Here is a 15,457-nt window from a genome sequence, read left to right as displayed (position 1 = left end):
GCCAGAAGGGTGCTAGAGAGGATGTGCTTGCCTGGGAGTGGGATTGGGCTGGAAGCTGAGGGGCGGGTGAGGCAGGAGGTTGGGGAGCTGCCTGGTAGTGAGGGCAGGAAAGGAGACATCAGTGCCCAAGGTCTGCTCAACATGCCTCCTGAGGGGGCCTCACCCATTTCACCCACAGAAGGGCTGGTGTGTGGTGTCTCTGGTCCTGTCTGTGCCATCCTCAACCTCAAGGGCCTATCTGGAGGAGCACTCCTGGGAAGAGACTCTCTGGGTTCCAGACCTCAGAATAGGACATGTGGCATGTGGTGTGGTGGTGAGCAGCTCAGTCACCAAAGCCTTTTCCTGGCTTCAGGGGATTATTTTTAGACACCTTTGTCCAAATTTCCCGGCCCCTGACAGCTTCACAGGTTGCCTGGTTTTGACGTCACCTCTTTGATGAAACCCTCCTCCTTCGTCCTCTTCCCATGGGAGCCTGTCAGCTGTGCTCTGGGCTTAATTCTCCTGGGGTGGGGGCTGGAGCAAGGGGAGTACCATCCTCTTTCCTGCCTGGGATGAGGAAGTCAGGGGGTAGCAAGGGGCTTCTCCAGGCATGTCTGTGAGCCTGCTGGTGTGGGCTTGGCCACCAACTGAGAGAGTGAGAGAGATGCCAGGCTGCCCATGAGGAGTCATGTCCCAGGGTACTCTGCTGGTGCTTGGAGGCAGGGGTCACCTCTGCCCCTGTGTTTAGCCTGATCTTACATCCTAGGGAACAAAGCCAGTGAAAGATGAGGAAGGGGCTGCCTCTCTTTGTTGATCTCAGCTTGCAGTAGACAGGGAGGTGACCCTGTGTCTCTCTGAGCCCAAGAGACAGAAGAGAATATAAGGCTTCCTCCCACACCTGCCCTCTTCCCCAATGCCCTGGCACCAGAGAAAGGGGGCTGCTAATGAGACTCGGGCTCTTCTGACTCTCCCAGCCCTGACAGCTGGCTGCCTTTAACTGTATGTGTGTGTGTACATGCGCCCTTCTTTTTCTCCACCTCTCTGACTGCTCTCTGGATCTGAGCTGAGTACTGTGGAGGTGCTTCAAATGGAATGACAGCAGCCATTGGCTTTCTTTCTCAGGAGGGGTGAGGGAGGCCAGTAGCCCTGCTGCCAGGAGGAGGAAGGGAGAGCCTGGCAGGCTGGGGCTAGTGGTGGAGGTGAGTGGTCTTAGAGCTTTGGGGAGGGAAGGGAGAGCAGCTGCTGTCCTGGCAGTTGCAGATGTGCCTGAGCCTAGGGCAGGATTGGTCTCATGGGACAGCAAGGGTCATGGGGGTCACTGTGAGGAACCTGAAGAGAAGCATTTGTCAGGCATCTGTGGGGATTCTGCAAAGGATGTCTGGGTCCCAGCTTTCTGATCTGTGTGACAGCCACTGGCTCTCTGGCCAGCCTCCCCCATCTTGGCAGCCTGGCAAGCTGAACTATAGGGGCTGGAATTCTGCCTTTCTTCGTGTAAACCACTGGAGACCCACAGGCTGAGCACTCTGGGACAGCGTGTGTGTGAGGGATCCCTGAGTACTGTGTGGCTGTCAGTCTATGTGGAAGATGCCCCAGCTTTGTCAAGCTTCTCCACCAGAGTTCAAGGAGATGACCTCCAGGGCAGGAGGAGACTTCACTCCCTGAACCCCAGAAAGGGGGGTCTTCTGGCAGCTGCAGGAAGGAACTGAGCTTCCTTGAAATTGTAAGGCCACAGAGGAGATGGGCCCAGATGTCGGCTCAGAGCAATAGGCAAAGGCCCCAAAATTCACCGCAGGGTAGAACCTTTTAATGAGTATCCAGGGAAAGCTTGAGGCACATAGAGCAGACCAGGACTGAGTGAGAGGCCTGGGGATCCCATGTGTGGGATTGTGTGTGAGAGGTTCCCAAGCTCAGTACTTGGCTCATATCTCTCTGTAGCAATTGGCAGGGGAGGTCATTGAGAGTGTTAGACTGGCCAGCCGAGCTCCCCTGTGCATGACTTCCTCTCAACAGGATCCATAACCTTTTTCATAAACCCCCTTCCCTAGAGTCTGCTTTCCAGGAGTTTTCAGTGGAGAGTCTTTGTGAAATGTTTGGGCATCTTCTCCTGAGCTCAGGGAGACACAGGGCATTGTCTGAATGGAGGCTGGCTGGCTAGGAAGTATAGACAGGGCCTGGAAGTCAAACACTGACTCTTTCTCCATAGAATTGGAGAGAAGCTGGGCGATTGGGGGTAGGGTGAGTGTAGTGAGCCAGCGTGGGGAAACCTTGGTGTTAGAGTTCTGGGATGGCTGGGTTGATGGAGTTGTCCTACCAGGGGTTTAGAGTGGGTGGGGACCACAGATCATAGATCTCAGATTGCTCTGGGGAGGAGCCTAGGGACTGTGTTGAGGTCCCCCCGTAGCTGGCAGCCAGGGGTAGGAGGGCTGCACTTGGACCCTTACCTGCTCCAACTAGAGTAGCTCTGCCTCTGGGTTTTACACACGAGATGACTTCATGAGCTTTTGTTTGGAGGAGGACATTTAAGACTTATCTGGTTTGAAAACCTCTTTCCTAAGGGTGGTGCGCAACTGGACAGCTGCTCCCTCCACCCCTGGCCAACTGCGTGTCTGTTGTCAAATCTTGAGGTTGCTGTGGCAGCAGCTGCAGTCTGAGTGGAGCTGGGAGGCACCAGGGCTCAACCCTTGTGCAGGTGGGGGTGGGGGCTCCCAGAAGAAGCAGCTGTTTCTGGGGGAGCATGACTGATTGGAAGCTGGACCTGGAGGGAGCCCTGGGAATCTCAGAGTGGAGATCTCCCTGGGGTGATTGATACTGAACTCTCAAGTGGTGGGTGATAGAATGGCAGTGTCATGGGGCAGCCAGCTGGGAGCTAAGGAACAGGGGCTTCAGCAAGGTGTTTGCGGAAGTAGGTCAGCCTGTTGAGCCTAATTGTGCCTTCCAGCAGCGCAATTCTCTCCAGTTCTGCTGGAGGCTCCTAGCAGCATGGTCCTATCCAGTGGCTCAGAATCTCTTGTATTTGTTTCCCCTTAACCTGCCTGGACGACTTTGAGGGAGTCAGTGGTAGAGATGGTTTGAGTCCACACTGGGGCCAGAACACCAGTGGGGAGCAGCATGGCCCTGGCAGTGGGAATCCAGGTGAGGAGGCACCAACAGGATGTGAAATTTGCGGTCATCTCTCTCTCCCTGCCCGTCACCTTTGCAAGCTAATGTGGGAGGATTCCAAGCTTTGTTTTTAATAAGGAAGGCCCTTCTGGCACTTCAGCTCAGTCACTTACTTACCAGTTATTTACTGACCCTCTTTTGTGTGGCATTGTTCGGAACATGGGGGACCCAGCTAGGAGGCAGTCATAGGGTCCTAATCAAAGCCAGCATCCCTATGATTTTACAAAAGGGGACACTGAGGCCTGGGAAGGGGAGATTACCCAGGGTCAAGGGATGAAGCAGTGGCTGAGTCCAGACTGGGTTCCCTGGGCTGAGGATCATTCTGGTAGCTACATGCCTTTTGCCACTCTGCTCTGTCTGTTAGTGGGGCTGGGCCTAAGAGGCTGAGGACTTGTCATGAACTTGGGATACACTTGGGATGGTGCCCAGGGTGGGCCTGTGATGGCAGCACTCTGGCCCAACAAGCACTTGACCCTCTGTCCCCAGCCCTAGTAGGCAGAATCGGGGGCTGAGGCTGCCAGTCTGGGAGACTGCTAGGGGAGCAAGAAGCAAAGGCCAGGAAGAGCCCAGCTGCCCATTGCCCAGCAGGCACTTGTTAAGAGAGGCCTTGGCAGCTGCTGCAGGTGCCTTATTGGGCCTCATATCCTCACCCTCACTCAGGTGGAGACAGCTCCGTTCCTAGGCTTCCCTCACTGGGGCTCCAGGGCCAGCTCGTCTGCCAATGCTGCCACCTGCTAATTGGCCTGCCCCAGCTCAGAGAGGAGGGCAGTCTCAGCGGCACCAGGACCTGGGGCTGAGTGACAAGCCCCCATAACTCTTTTCTTCCCCATTTTCCCCAGCCCCAGGGCTTAGCCATGCCTAACAGGAGTAAGGTCGGGAGGGGAGGGATGGATTCACGGGGAAAGACAAAGAAGACTTGGGGGTTGTGGCATTTAGGCTGAGCCTTGAAGGATGGGTAATGTTCTCTAAGTGGGAAGGCAGGTCAGGCAGAGGCACTCACCTGGGCATGGCTTGTGTATCCATTGTGGCTGGAGTGCAGGTGGGGAGCAAGGGTTTGGGCCCAAGAGATGAGGTTGCTTCTTGCAGGCTCTAGGGAGCCACTGCTGGTATGTGAGCAGATGGGTGACAGCATCCAGGCTGGGCTTTTAAACATGGGGAGATGGGGAGGAAGAGCTGAGGGCCACAGCTGAACTCTGAATGAGGGTAACAAGATAACTGAGAATAACAGTGACTCTCCAGTCCCAAATACCCCCAAGCCAAAAGGAGACCACCCTCCCCCCCCGCCCCCCCACGCCATGCCAGGGCTTGGCTTCCGTGACTCCCCATAGGGAGCTTCCCCTGGATGTTGAAGTGTGGGGGACCCACAGGAGGCCCGCCCTTTCCCCTCCGCTGGCCTAGGCCCTGGAACCTGTTCCTCAGCCTCTCCGGCTTCACCTATCCTCACTCCTCTAGCCCAGGACTCAAAGCACAAAGCCAGCCTTTGCTGAGGCGGGCGTGGGAGCCACCACTCTCGAAATACCAGCTTGAATATGGTAGCTTGGCAGCCCTGCAGGACCCTGGGGGCTGAGGCTTGTCTGGATAGTGCTGTGGGGTTTGGGCCATCACCAATCCAGAGGGAGCCTCCTTCCCCAGGCAGATGGGACTTACCAAGGAAGAATTCTGTTGCTCTTCTCCAGAAAGCTTGAGATTCTGGGAACGAGGAAGAGAGAGAGATTCTGAGGAGGGGGCTTGCCCTCCAGAGCTGAAAAACTCTGCCCTTTGACAGAGTTAAAGACAGGAAGCCTAAGGCTCCAGAGGCAAGGGCTTCCCTGAGGGGCGAGCAGAGGACAGAGGTGCCGGTCGGAGATGACAAATTCAGGGCCTTCTCCTCCCCTACCTTCTCTCCTTTCCCTCTTCTTCTCTCCATCCTCACCTGCCCACCTGTCCTTCCCCTCTGGCACTTCCTGATTCCTCTGGCTCCCAGGTGCTTGGCTTCATGGCTCCATCTGCAATGAGCAGCCTTCCTGCTGCTGGGTAATCAATCAGCAACATTTTCTTCAGCTTTTGAGCCGGTCAGGGCTCAAGGTCCTTGACTGCACAGATCCTGCAAAGAGTGGCTGGATCTTGGAGGGGGGTGGATTGTGGAGCCTGCCATGGTAGCAGCAGCATCTGGGAGGCCGTGGCTCCCCTCCTTGATTTGGAAGGGAGAGTGGTGGGATCTGAGGACTGACCCTCCAGCTCCCTATGGGGCACTCAGTCCCACACTCCCCACCCCACTGGTTTTGCTCCACAAGGGCACAGGAAGGCCAGAGCAGGGCTGAGCTGAGGTTGGATATTGGCTTATCTGGGCCCTGGGGAAGGAAAGGCTGGGCAGGGCTGTAGAGTCAGGGGCTTCCCAGTCCACCCAGGTACTAGGGTTCTTCAGGTCCTGTGTCCCCTGTGCCTGCTTAGAAGAAATCACCCTCTCTTGCTCCTCAATGCCCCAGCCCACCCTGGTCTCCATTGCTGCCAAGTGCCACTACCCCCCCCGCCCCCCACCCCCACCATGGCCCACCCAGGAAGCCAGGGCCTGGGTGCACAGGAATATGAGCAGAGGTGTAAATTGCGTGGCAAGCTGTCGGCTGTGAGGTGAAAATGAAAAGTCTTCAGGCAATGGCAGCAGGAGGCACAGCAGGCTGGGGTGCCAGGCACAGTGCCCCGCCTCACTGCCCCACTCTCTCTCACACCTTCCCCTTTCTGCAGTCTTCCCCAAGTTCCTGCCCAGACCTGGCTCCTCTGCCATCCCCTCCACTGCCATTCAGGGGGGCTCCCAGATCAGCCCTGGGCTAGCCCCAGCCCGAGGAGGGCCTTTATCTCTTGCTTCCATTATGTTTGCCAACTGGCTGACTAGGCACAGAGACATGGGCTGTGCTTTTTGTTCATTTGTGACCTTCATGTTTGTGGCAGTTTCTCCATTGATTCTTTTTGGGTTTTTCAAGTATATAATTGTCTTAATTTAAGTGATGGTGTTTCTATTTATCTTTTCCAACTCCTCACTTCTTCTGAGATCATCGATTCCAATCTCTTTATTTTTCAGTTGGGGAAATTGAGACCCAGAGAATAGAAGCCACCCGTTTGTCAATATCTAGACCAAGGCTCTGGGCTCCTGCTTGAAGTTCTCTCTACCACTTCCTGTTCCTTCTCTCCCCTCCCTGGCAAGTCTCACCTCATTTCTTGTCTCCTTTGCCTATCATTTTTAGAGCTTCGGGCCCTCCTGCTGTGAGGGGGGAGGGTGCTCACCAACCCTTCTGCAGGCTCTCCCTCCTCGCACTGCAAGGCCCCCAGAGCTGTCTCCTGCTGTCACCTCCCACCCCACAGTCAGGTTTAGGTTCTGGGCCAGAGGCTGTTGGGAGGCCCAGTGGGGATGAGAGGGAGCCAGGGGGAGGGAGTTTGACAGAAGTTTCCTGGGCAAAATAATAACAATGTGCCACATGCCAGCCACAGCCCCTGCTGCGCCTCCCCCATCACTTTGCACTTGCAATGCAGACCAGCTGCCTAAGGGGCCTCTAGGGTCTGAGCCCCCGCTTGCAGGGACTGCTGTGTGCAGGCGGGTGCACGTTGGTGTCTGTGTAATTAAAAATGAGCATGCCTCACTTCACCCAGTGAGGAGAAGCCACCACCTCGGGTGGGATGCAACAGCTCTTTGCTGGCTGTGTGGCTGCCTGGCTGTCCGGATGGAGGGATGGATCAGACTGGGCAGCTCAGGGTGACAGGCAGGACAAGTGCCCCTCCTCCTAGGAGGGTAAGGGCCTGTGATAGGGTAAACACGGACAGAACAGATCTCATCCCTTTCTGGGCCTAGAACTCATGTAGGAGATATGTGACCCATTGCCTTGACCCATACCCATTGCCTTGCCCTTTTAGGGATTTGAGGCCACCTAGATCTGAGCAAACCCAGCCTCTGGGCAGCCTGGGAGTGGGATCCACTCTCAGTCTCCATCTGGGCCTGACCTCTTCTGTTTCCCACACCCTGCCCACCCCTACCTGAAGCTAGGGCGTAGGTTGATGCTTTGAGAGCAGAACACCAAACAAGGGTAGTTCAGGTCCTCTCTCTTTCCTTCCTCCTCCCCTCCCCTAATTCAGTAAAAATATTCAGTCAGGAGAGGCACTGTGGGTCCTATGGGGAAACCTTGGCCCAGCATGTCAATCTAGCCCCTTTGCAGGAACTCTGAGCTGTGTTTGGGCCAAATGCTTGCCCCTCACCCGGGAGGTGAGCTCAACCTGATGTGTGGAGGGTAGTGTGGGGTTGTGTCCTCAAGGTATCTGAGGCAGTGGCACCATGGCAGCCTTGTGTGTGCTGCTCCTTCCTTTGTCCGCCAGCATGGAGTGGTGGTGGAGGAAGTGCTGGCGACTAAGGTCTCCTGGAAATCTCTGCATTATAGATGGTGTCCCAAGTCCCCTCTTGTGTCTGCTTGTGGAAGGCCTAGGTGGGAGGGAAGACTTAGGGGTGTGTCAGAGGGACTAGAATTCCTGAATCCAGTTTCTAGCAGTTCCTGGTGGCACCTTGGCATGATTAGCTGACTTCTCCCTGTTAGGTGGGGAGGGTTGTAGATGTCTGCATCTCTCCCACCTTGGAGAGGGGCCTTGTGGTCCCCTTGAGTCTGTGTGTGGGAGTCAGTTGCTCTGGGTTGTGGCCTCATCAGATAGCCTGTGGCTTCAGTGCCAGAGCAGATTCTCTGTCCTGGTGCTGCTTTCAGAAGCCTCTCACTGTCTGGGCTGTGGGAGAGGGTGTGCCCAGGTCTGGGAGGCCTCCAGGCTCACGCAGGCCCCTTTCCCTAGCAGTACCAGCCCAGCATGGCATTGACCTGGTGTCCTTGGCCCTTGGCAATGTGCTCTCCAAGGTCTCCCTGGGGCTAGCTGAGGAAGAGGCAGCTGGCCTTGCCTTCCTCCGATGATTTTCCAATATTTACCAGCTCATCGACATGTTGCCCAGTCTGCAGCTCCTGCTGTGGAGCAAGGACCTGAGAGCTGGCCCCTGGCTACCCTCGCTTCCCTCAGAGGCTGCACCTGGCTGGGAGGGAAAGGGCTTGTCCTCTCTGCCTGATCTCTTAGGGACAGGGCATATGGCTAGTCCTGCCCCTCACCCTCTATCCCCAGCCCCCACTAGACTCATAGCTCAGTGGGAAGAGCTTGGAGAGGGGTCTCCCAGGAGAGGCTGCAGGGACAACTATAAGCCCCTCCTCTGCCTATGGGCCTGGATTGGAAGTTCATGCCTTTGCCTTCTTCCTGCCCCTTCTCCTCTGCCCCTGAGTCTGAATTTTGACAGGACCCAGCATGTGTTAAAATGATTTGGGGCTGAGCCATCAATGTGATTTTAATTAGCTCTGTGCTTCCCTTCAACAGGGAGGGCCAGGGGCCCCCAGGTGGCAGGGGTAGGACCCGGCTGGGCTCTGGTATGAAGCTGCCCCTCCAGGGGCTTGGGGGACAGGCTTGGGCAGCTGGCGCTCCCCGTGTGGGATAGTGTGAGGAGGGAGGACTGGGCAGAGAAGGAAGGGCTGTGTAGCCAGGCCACAGTTTTCTCTCCCTCTTCTGTCTCCTCTGTTCCTCTGTTCTCCCCGATGGCTTTGAGATGAAGGCGACGGCAAGGATGGAGGATGTAGTTTCCATGGCAACGGGGCTGTCCACAGCCAGGCAACTTCAGAGCCGGGCTCTCTGGAGGAGGCAGATGCGCAGAGCAGCCGCAGAGCTGCCTCCCGCCTGCCAGTGAGGGGGCTGGCAGAGCAGGTGGCAAGGGTGCCTGCCTGGTGCTGCCCACCCTGATGCCCGGCTTAGAGCAGAGGGTGGAAAGCACTATTGCTGTTATCATCCCTGTTACTTCTAGAAGGGAAGCTAGGTGTGTGGCCTGAGTGTTGACAGGGTTGGGGTAGGGCCCCATTGTCCTTGGAATTTCTGGGTAGGCACAGGCTCTCTGGTGCCTGGGAGCATCCCCAAAAGCCAGTTGTCTACAGCTCTTGAGAGATGGGCCTCCAGGTAGCTGATGGCCGCTCAGTGGCTTCCCTTTGTGGACCTTTTGAATGCCCAGAGCGTGGGGATGCTGGTGAAGGCCATGCCCCGATTGGGTTTCGGGGCCCTTTTCTTCCATTTAGCTGCCAGGGTAGGACCTGGACCTTCTTCAGGGAGCCTCCCTGACCCTGGTCTTAGTGACCTGGCCCAATTCACTGAGTGGAGCTCAAGTTTGGCAGATGCCTGCCTACAAGTGCTGGTGTTAGAGGAGCCCCAGAACCTGGTGGCTCCTGCTTCCTGACGTTAGACTCCTCTTGAGCACCAAGGTTGGGGTGAGTGTGTGGGCAGATGGAGAAGCAGAGGCAGCCATTGGTTTCTTCAAAGATAGGAGGAGCTGGAGGCATGGACTCATGAGATGCCCCAAAGATCACCCAGGTTGGCAAAAAAGATTGGACTCAAACTATTAAAAAATAATAACTTTCCTTCATGACCCTGGAGGTGTCAGGGCTAGGCTGTCCCACTCTGCATTTGAGCACACAGAGACTTAGGATGAAAGGCCTTCCCTGGGTCACTCATGGAGTCAGAGGCTGAGCTGGCAGCTAGACCTTGGGCCGGGCCATCCACCCCCAACGTGGCCTCCTAGATGCACCCTGCCTCCAGCCGGCTGCTGAGGGCCCTGGCTAGATAAACCTTTCAGGCTTACCCCTCCTTCTCTCTTTCCCTGAGGGGTTCATTTTTACCCCTTTTCACTTGGTTTAATTGGAGGGGGTTCCTGAACTCTAAGGTTGGCCAGGCAGGCAGACAAGTAGAGTCCTGGAGTGACTTCTCCCCACCAGGCAATAAGTCTCTCATTACCGATGAGTGGAAGGCTCATTTCAGAGCTCGTGGTGAGAGCCGGGCGGGTGCTATAAATAGCCATGTTGTGAAGGTTGGCGGGTGAGCAGTGACAGGGCAGGGGCCTCACAGTCATCTTAGTGGGTAATTGCACTCCATCACAAGAAAGGGGGATGGGCTCGGGAGCAAGATGCTCTTGACCCCTTTCTGATTGTTCCTGCCTGCCTCAGCACAGCTCTGGCATATGTCTGTGCCCTCTTCCACACACATTGGGGGATGGGGAGCTTTGGGTTCTATGTCCAGGCTGAGGGGAGTGGAGTGTCTGTCTCAGAACTTGGGGTCCCATAAGCTGGTACTTCAGCCCACTGGGGAGTTGGGATAATGTCCAGTGTTAGATCTGCTTGTCCTGCTTGCCCTTCCAGTCTAGGGTCTGCCTCCTCCCCCTTGGCTGAAACTATGGGCCCAGGTGCGAGAAGGGATGGGAACCAACCACATCTGATAGTCTTAGAGGTTGGTGTAGACCTGAATTAGCAGGGGGATAATAGTGGAAGAGGGATTTAGCTGGCCTGGAGCCCCTGTCCAGGCTTCTTCAGTAACATGTCTGCAAGGGCAGGGTCAGGGGCACTGACCTCTCCTGATATCTGTGGGTCACTCAGCGTTGTTTGGGGTGCAGAGGAAGTCACAATCAGGGGATCCTGGGATGGAAAGTCTGGCAGATCAGACCTTGCCTTGGCTTGGGTGCCTGGGGCCATAGTTCATGGGGTCCCTGTCCTCGAGTAGTCCAGGGTGCTAAGCTTCATGGTTCCATGAGACCAGGGCTTTCTGGAACAGCCTTTTGGTCCCAGACATACACATAGGATTAGCAATGCCAGGCTCCTGGGTTCTTTTAGTACCTGTCCTAGGGTGTTGTCCCAAGGACTTCTGAGTCCTCAGACCACTGCCACCTAGAATGTGGGGCCCTTCCCTTAGGGTGCTCTATGTGTGCCTCCCTCCTTGAGGGAGATTGGGGTAGGAGGCAAAGCCAGCCCCCAGGAAGGGAATAAACAATAGACAGTTCCTGGGACCACTCAGGGACAAGTGGGTCAGAGGCCCTATAGGGCTCGTTCTACCTTTTGCCACTCTGACAAGGAACGGAAGCTGTGTGCCCACCCTCGACTGGAGATCTACCAGCAAGACCAGATCTATTTCATGTGCCCACTGGCACGGCAGGGAGACTTCTATGTGCCTGAGATGAAGGAGACAGAGCGGAAAAGCCGGATGCCTGTGGAAGCCAGTGATGCCCAGATGGATGGCACAGGTATGTAGGATGGGAGAATCAGGGTGGGGCCCTGCCTGGAGTCCTTCTCTCTGGACTTGCTGGGTATGGTTGAGGAGGCTTCTCCCTGGCTGAGTTGGCACTGTGGGTGTCCAGGCTAAGCTTGGCAGAGATGGAGGAAGGAGACCTGCCTACCCCAGGCCCCACATGCAGATGCCTATTCCAGACGTGTGAATCCATGTAGATGTAGATTCACGCATATTACCCCTGGCAATACAGATACAAAGACCATGTCCAGATCCCCCTCAGATGCAACAGGAGTACCCTTGGAAACACAGATCACAGACAGCTTCCACGTGCTCGTGGGAGGGGGCTGAGGCTTCACAGGAAAGGTATCACTTGGGTTGGGCTCATCAGGAAATAAGATTGGCACTGGATCTGGAAGGTAAAGAGGGAACAAGATGTTTTCCAGTATGGGGCCCTGCCCAGAACCAGCTGCTTTTGCCCTGCCAGAGAGCAACCAGGGAGCTTGCAGAGGGGAGCCAGATTAGGGCCCTTCCACCAGTGCAGCTTTCATACCCCAGGGCCAGGCCAGTTGCTTGCCTGCTCTCAGCCCACCCCCCTGCCATGACCTCTTGTGACCCTAGGCTGTCCCCAAGGATGAGGGGGCCTTCTGGTAACATCCCAAGTAGTCCAAAGGGCTCCAACCCTTGGCCCTGCTGGTGAAGCCTTGTGTGACTCTGGAAGTCCATGACCTGTGGGAGTGGCACAGGGCTGGGAGGAAAGCGGCTGTCCCTCTTCACCTCCTTTAGGAAGCTCCCTCTGTCCATCCAGTCTTCAACAGTCAAGGTCACGCTAGAGAAGCATGTGTTGGCAGGGGCAGGGGGGTACTGGGAGGCAGTCTCCACTCCCTAAGGGCCATGTCTAACACAGTTAACTTCATCTGCCACTTAATTACCTCCATGGAGCACTGTTCCCACCCGCCTGGTAGTGCCCGGCAGACACTCTTCAGCGCCTGTACTGTGGGTACAGGACGTGGCACAAGGTCAGCAGGCCCAGGCAGTCCCCTGGGCAGGAATGGGAAATGCTGTGACCTTCCTTCAACCTCTCTCTGCTGCCTGCGTCCCCCTCCATGGACCACCCACCCAACTTCCCTCCCAAACACTGCCTGCCAGAGGTGTTGAAGGACTGCTTGGCATCCACTACAGCTGGCTGCAGCTGAAGCTCCCACGCCCCCAGCTCTTTGGCCTGTCCTTCCCAGCAGCCTGCCTGCCCAGTCCCTGTTGGGCGGAGGGGTCTGCCCACCTCTGACAGGGTCTGCTCTGACACCCAGGGTGGACTCCGGGTGTCTGCCTGCCAGGTGCATGCCACTTGTGTGGCAGTGTGTGGTGGGCGCCTGTCCACCCAAGGCTTGGCCTGACCCTGCCTGCCTCCCCGCTGAGGCCCCTCTTGGGCTGGGAGGTGAAAGGGGATGATTAGCTGCCTTGTGCCTGTTATTACATTGATGTATTATTTAGCTCCAGAGAGGCGATGAATATTTGATCTCTTTGCACTGGCTGTGGGCAGTGGAGGAGGGAGGGACTGGGGTGATGGTGGCAGCTTCATTCCCTGCCCCAGCAGTCCTGGAATTTAGGTGCTGCCCTGCCTTGCTTGTCCTCTTCTGCCCTGGGACTCAGGCCCAGGACTCTGGGACTTCCTCCTATGCAGACCTTGGTGGGGCTGGAGGGATGCCACTTCCCTGCTTTGGACTCCTTTGCCAGAAAGTGTCCACATGTCCCTAGGGGCTGTCCCCATCCCAGCCTGGTGGGCCCTGGCCTGAAGGGGCACCCCTGGGCTCCTTCCTCTGATCACTCCTAGCCCAGGAGCTGGGAGAGGGAGGAAGCAAGCAGGCAGATTCCCACAGCTGAGTCCCAAGAGAGCCAGTGAGTGGGTGGGTGGGTAGAACATGACAGTTAAAGGAGGCCAGGGAAAAACTATCCCCTTGCTATGTTCCTTTCAGGCCTGCAGCTCCTGGGGCACTGATCATTTAAGGAGCAAATGAGGGGCTGGAGTCCTGCCCCAGAATCAGAGGGAACTACGTATTACTCAGGGCATTGCTCGGCCTCTCCTTGAATGCCTCCACCCTGGGAGCCATGACTGGAGCCCCAGCGAGAAGAGAGCCCTGGGTCAACAGCCTGGCACTTCCAGAGCTCAACATACCCCTGCCAGTAGGACCCAGAGGACATCTTCTTGGGGCCAAGGGGATCCAGGGGGCAGACCCCAAATCCCTCCACCCCTGCCGTAGGCTCCAGCTGAGGCTCAGTAAAAGTTCCAGGCCAAGTCCAAATGCCAAGCAGTCCCCAGCTGCGCCTGGCTCAGGACTCTATCACCATGGAGACAGGATTTGGGGAAGCTGGCCCACCCTTCACCTTCTGTGATATTCAACAGCTGCCCCCCTCTGTCTCACACAGGAAGAGAGGCATATCAGCCTTCTCTCAGTCTGGATTCCTACACAGTGGGCCTGAGCTCTTTGCCCCTCATTGTCACCCCTCAACTGCTGTCAGTGCCTCTGATCTGGGGAGATGAATTGAGGAGTTGCTCCTGAATAGGGGAGATGAGGGGGCTGCTTGTCTGGTGGACATGTTGGGGGTCGAAGGAGCAGGCTGGGAGGGATCTGGACTCTCAGCCCAGCTCAGGACCATCTCAGGGCTCTCCAGCTGCCAGCAGAGTGCTCTCATGGTCCCCTCTGCTACTTTGTGGCTCAGGAACCACCATTGGTTGGGCAGGGTAAGGGCTCCTCTGGGGTGACCCAGGCACAGGGTAAGAAAGCCCCCAAGATGCTTCATCCCAGCACCCTCCTCCTGTGCAACTGGTTGAGCATTTCTCAGGACTTCTCCAACCCACTCCTGCCCCAGCCTCCTCCTCAGATCAGGGCTCAGCCAGAAGCAAGGGCCAGCTGACTTCCTGGATATGGATGTTCCTTGGGGAGCCCTGCATGGAGGGAGGTGGGCAGGAGAGTAGGCCTCCTGGTCCATTTTTTCCATCCTCATGCCTTATGGGCAATGTTCTGTAGCTGACCTTGCACAAACCTCTCTCCAAGCCTGAAATGGGCAGTGGAGGAGGGGACACTACTTGAGTCTCTTTGTTCTTCCCTCAGCTCCTCACCTCTGGGCTGAGTGGTCCTTAATGGACTGTTGGCGGGGGAGGGGGTTGGTGGGCAGCAGGCTTTGTGGGAGTGCAGGGAGCTGAGGCTAATTCGGGGTAAGGAGAGGAATGCACAGCAGGCTACCCTCCTTCCTTCCCTCCCCGCTCTCTCCCTCTGCCCTGTCAGTGCAGCCCCAATCAGGGCAGAGGGCAGAGGGCAGCTGGAATGAGCCTCCTGAGCCAGGGGCAGAGGGCAGCTGGAATGAGCCTCCTGAGCCAGGGGCAGCTTTATTATTCATGAGCACACTGTGTATGCTGAGTTGATCGGATGGTGGTGGAGCTTCTGTCTTCTCCCAGAAGGAGGGGGCAGGGGTCCTAGCTAACCTGTGCTCCCTCTTCCTGGCCCAGGAGCTGACACGATGAGTGACACAAGTTCTGTAAGCCTGGAGGTGGGTCCTGGCAGCCGAGAGACTTCCGCTGCCACACTCTCCCCTGGGGTGAGCAGCCGTGGCTGGGACGACGGTGACACCCGCAGTGAGCACAGCTATAGCGAGTCGGGTGCCAGCGGCTCGTCCTTTGAGGAGCTGGACATGGAGGGTGACGGACCCCCGGGGGAGCCAAGGCTGAGCCCTGAGGCCGAGCCCCTGGGGACTGCCAAGTGGCCCTGGGAGCCTAGTACCCCTGAGAAGGGTGAGGAGTAACCCAAGGCCCACACCCTTGTGTGGTGTGCTTACTAAGGAACTGAGCAGATTCTCCAGCCCTCTTTCTCCTTCACCTCCCATGCCCAGGCTGGAGCCAGGGATCTCAGGGAGATCTGACTTCCACGGCCCTGGGCCTCTAGCCAAGCCTTCTCCTCATTGCCGGTTCAGCTCCCAGGGCCAAAGGAGCCAAGGACTGTTTTCTGCACCCAGCCTCCTGGGCTGCCACCCCTGTTACATTTTTTTCAGATTTACATTGGAGCTTCCAGGACCCAGAATAAAGCAAATGATTTTGTTGTTTCACCTGGATTTGGGCTGTGCATTTGTTTGTTTGTTCCACCTTGGGGAGCCCTGTGCAGATAGGCGTGGAGTGGGCAGGAGCACCCCAAGCCCAAGGAGAGGAGGGAATGTGGCTAGGTATCCTCGGGTTGGGGGAGGAAGGGTGTAT

At 56.7% G+C, this 15,457-nt stretch overlaps 1 protein-coding gene across 14 annotated transcripts in view; it reads left to right on the top strand.

Annotated features, from left to right (window-relative positions):
• LOC103566924 (RAD54 like 2) overlaps positions 1-15,312 on the top strand; it is a 176,200-nt gene extending 160,888 nt beyond the window's left edge. For 11 of the 14 annotated variants that reach the window (XM_070575211.1, XM_070575210.1, XM_070575217.1 and 8 more), the window contains 2 exons: positions 11,062-11,230; positions 14,720-15,312. In XM_070575211.1, coding sequence (XP_070431312.1) covers positions 11,062-11,230; positions 14,720-15,012 — 462 coding nt within the window. In that variant the 3' untranslated portion in view covers positions 15,013-15,312. Of the gene's footprint in view, positions 1-11,061; positions 11,231-13,187 lie in introns of all 14 variants that reach the window. The other 3 variants (XM_070575214.1, XM_070575213.1, XM_070575216.1) reach the window with 3 other exon arrangements.
• The last annotated feature ends 145 nt before the right edge of the window (positions 15,313-15,457 follow it).

This window comes from Equus przewalskii, chromosome 15, assembly GCF_037783145.1.
Source record: "Equus przewalskii isolate Varuska chromosome 15, EquPr2, whole genome shotgun sequence".
Taxonomy (NCBI): domain Eukaryota; kingdom Metazoa; phylum Chordata; class Mammalia; order Perissodactyla; family Equidae; genus Equus; species Equus przewalskii.
This window is presented reverse-complemented; position numbering and strand designations above follow the sequence as displayed.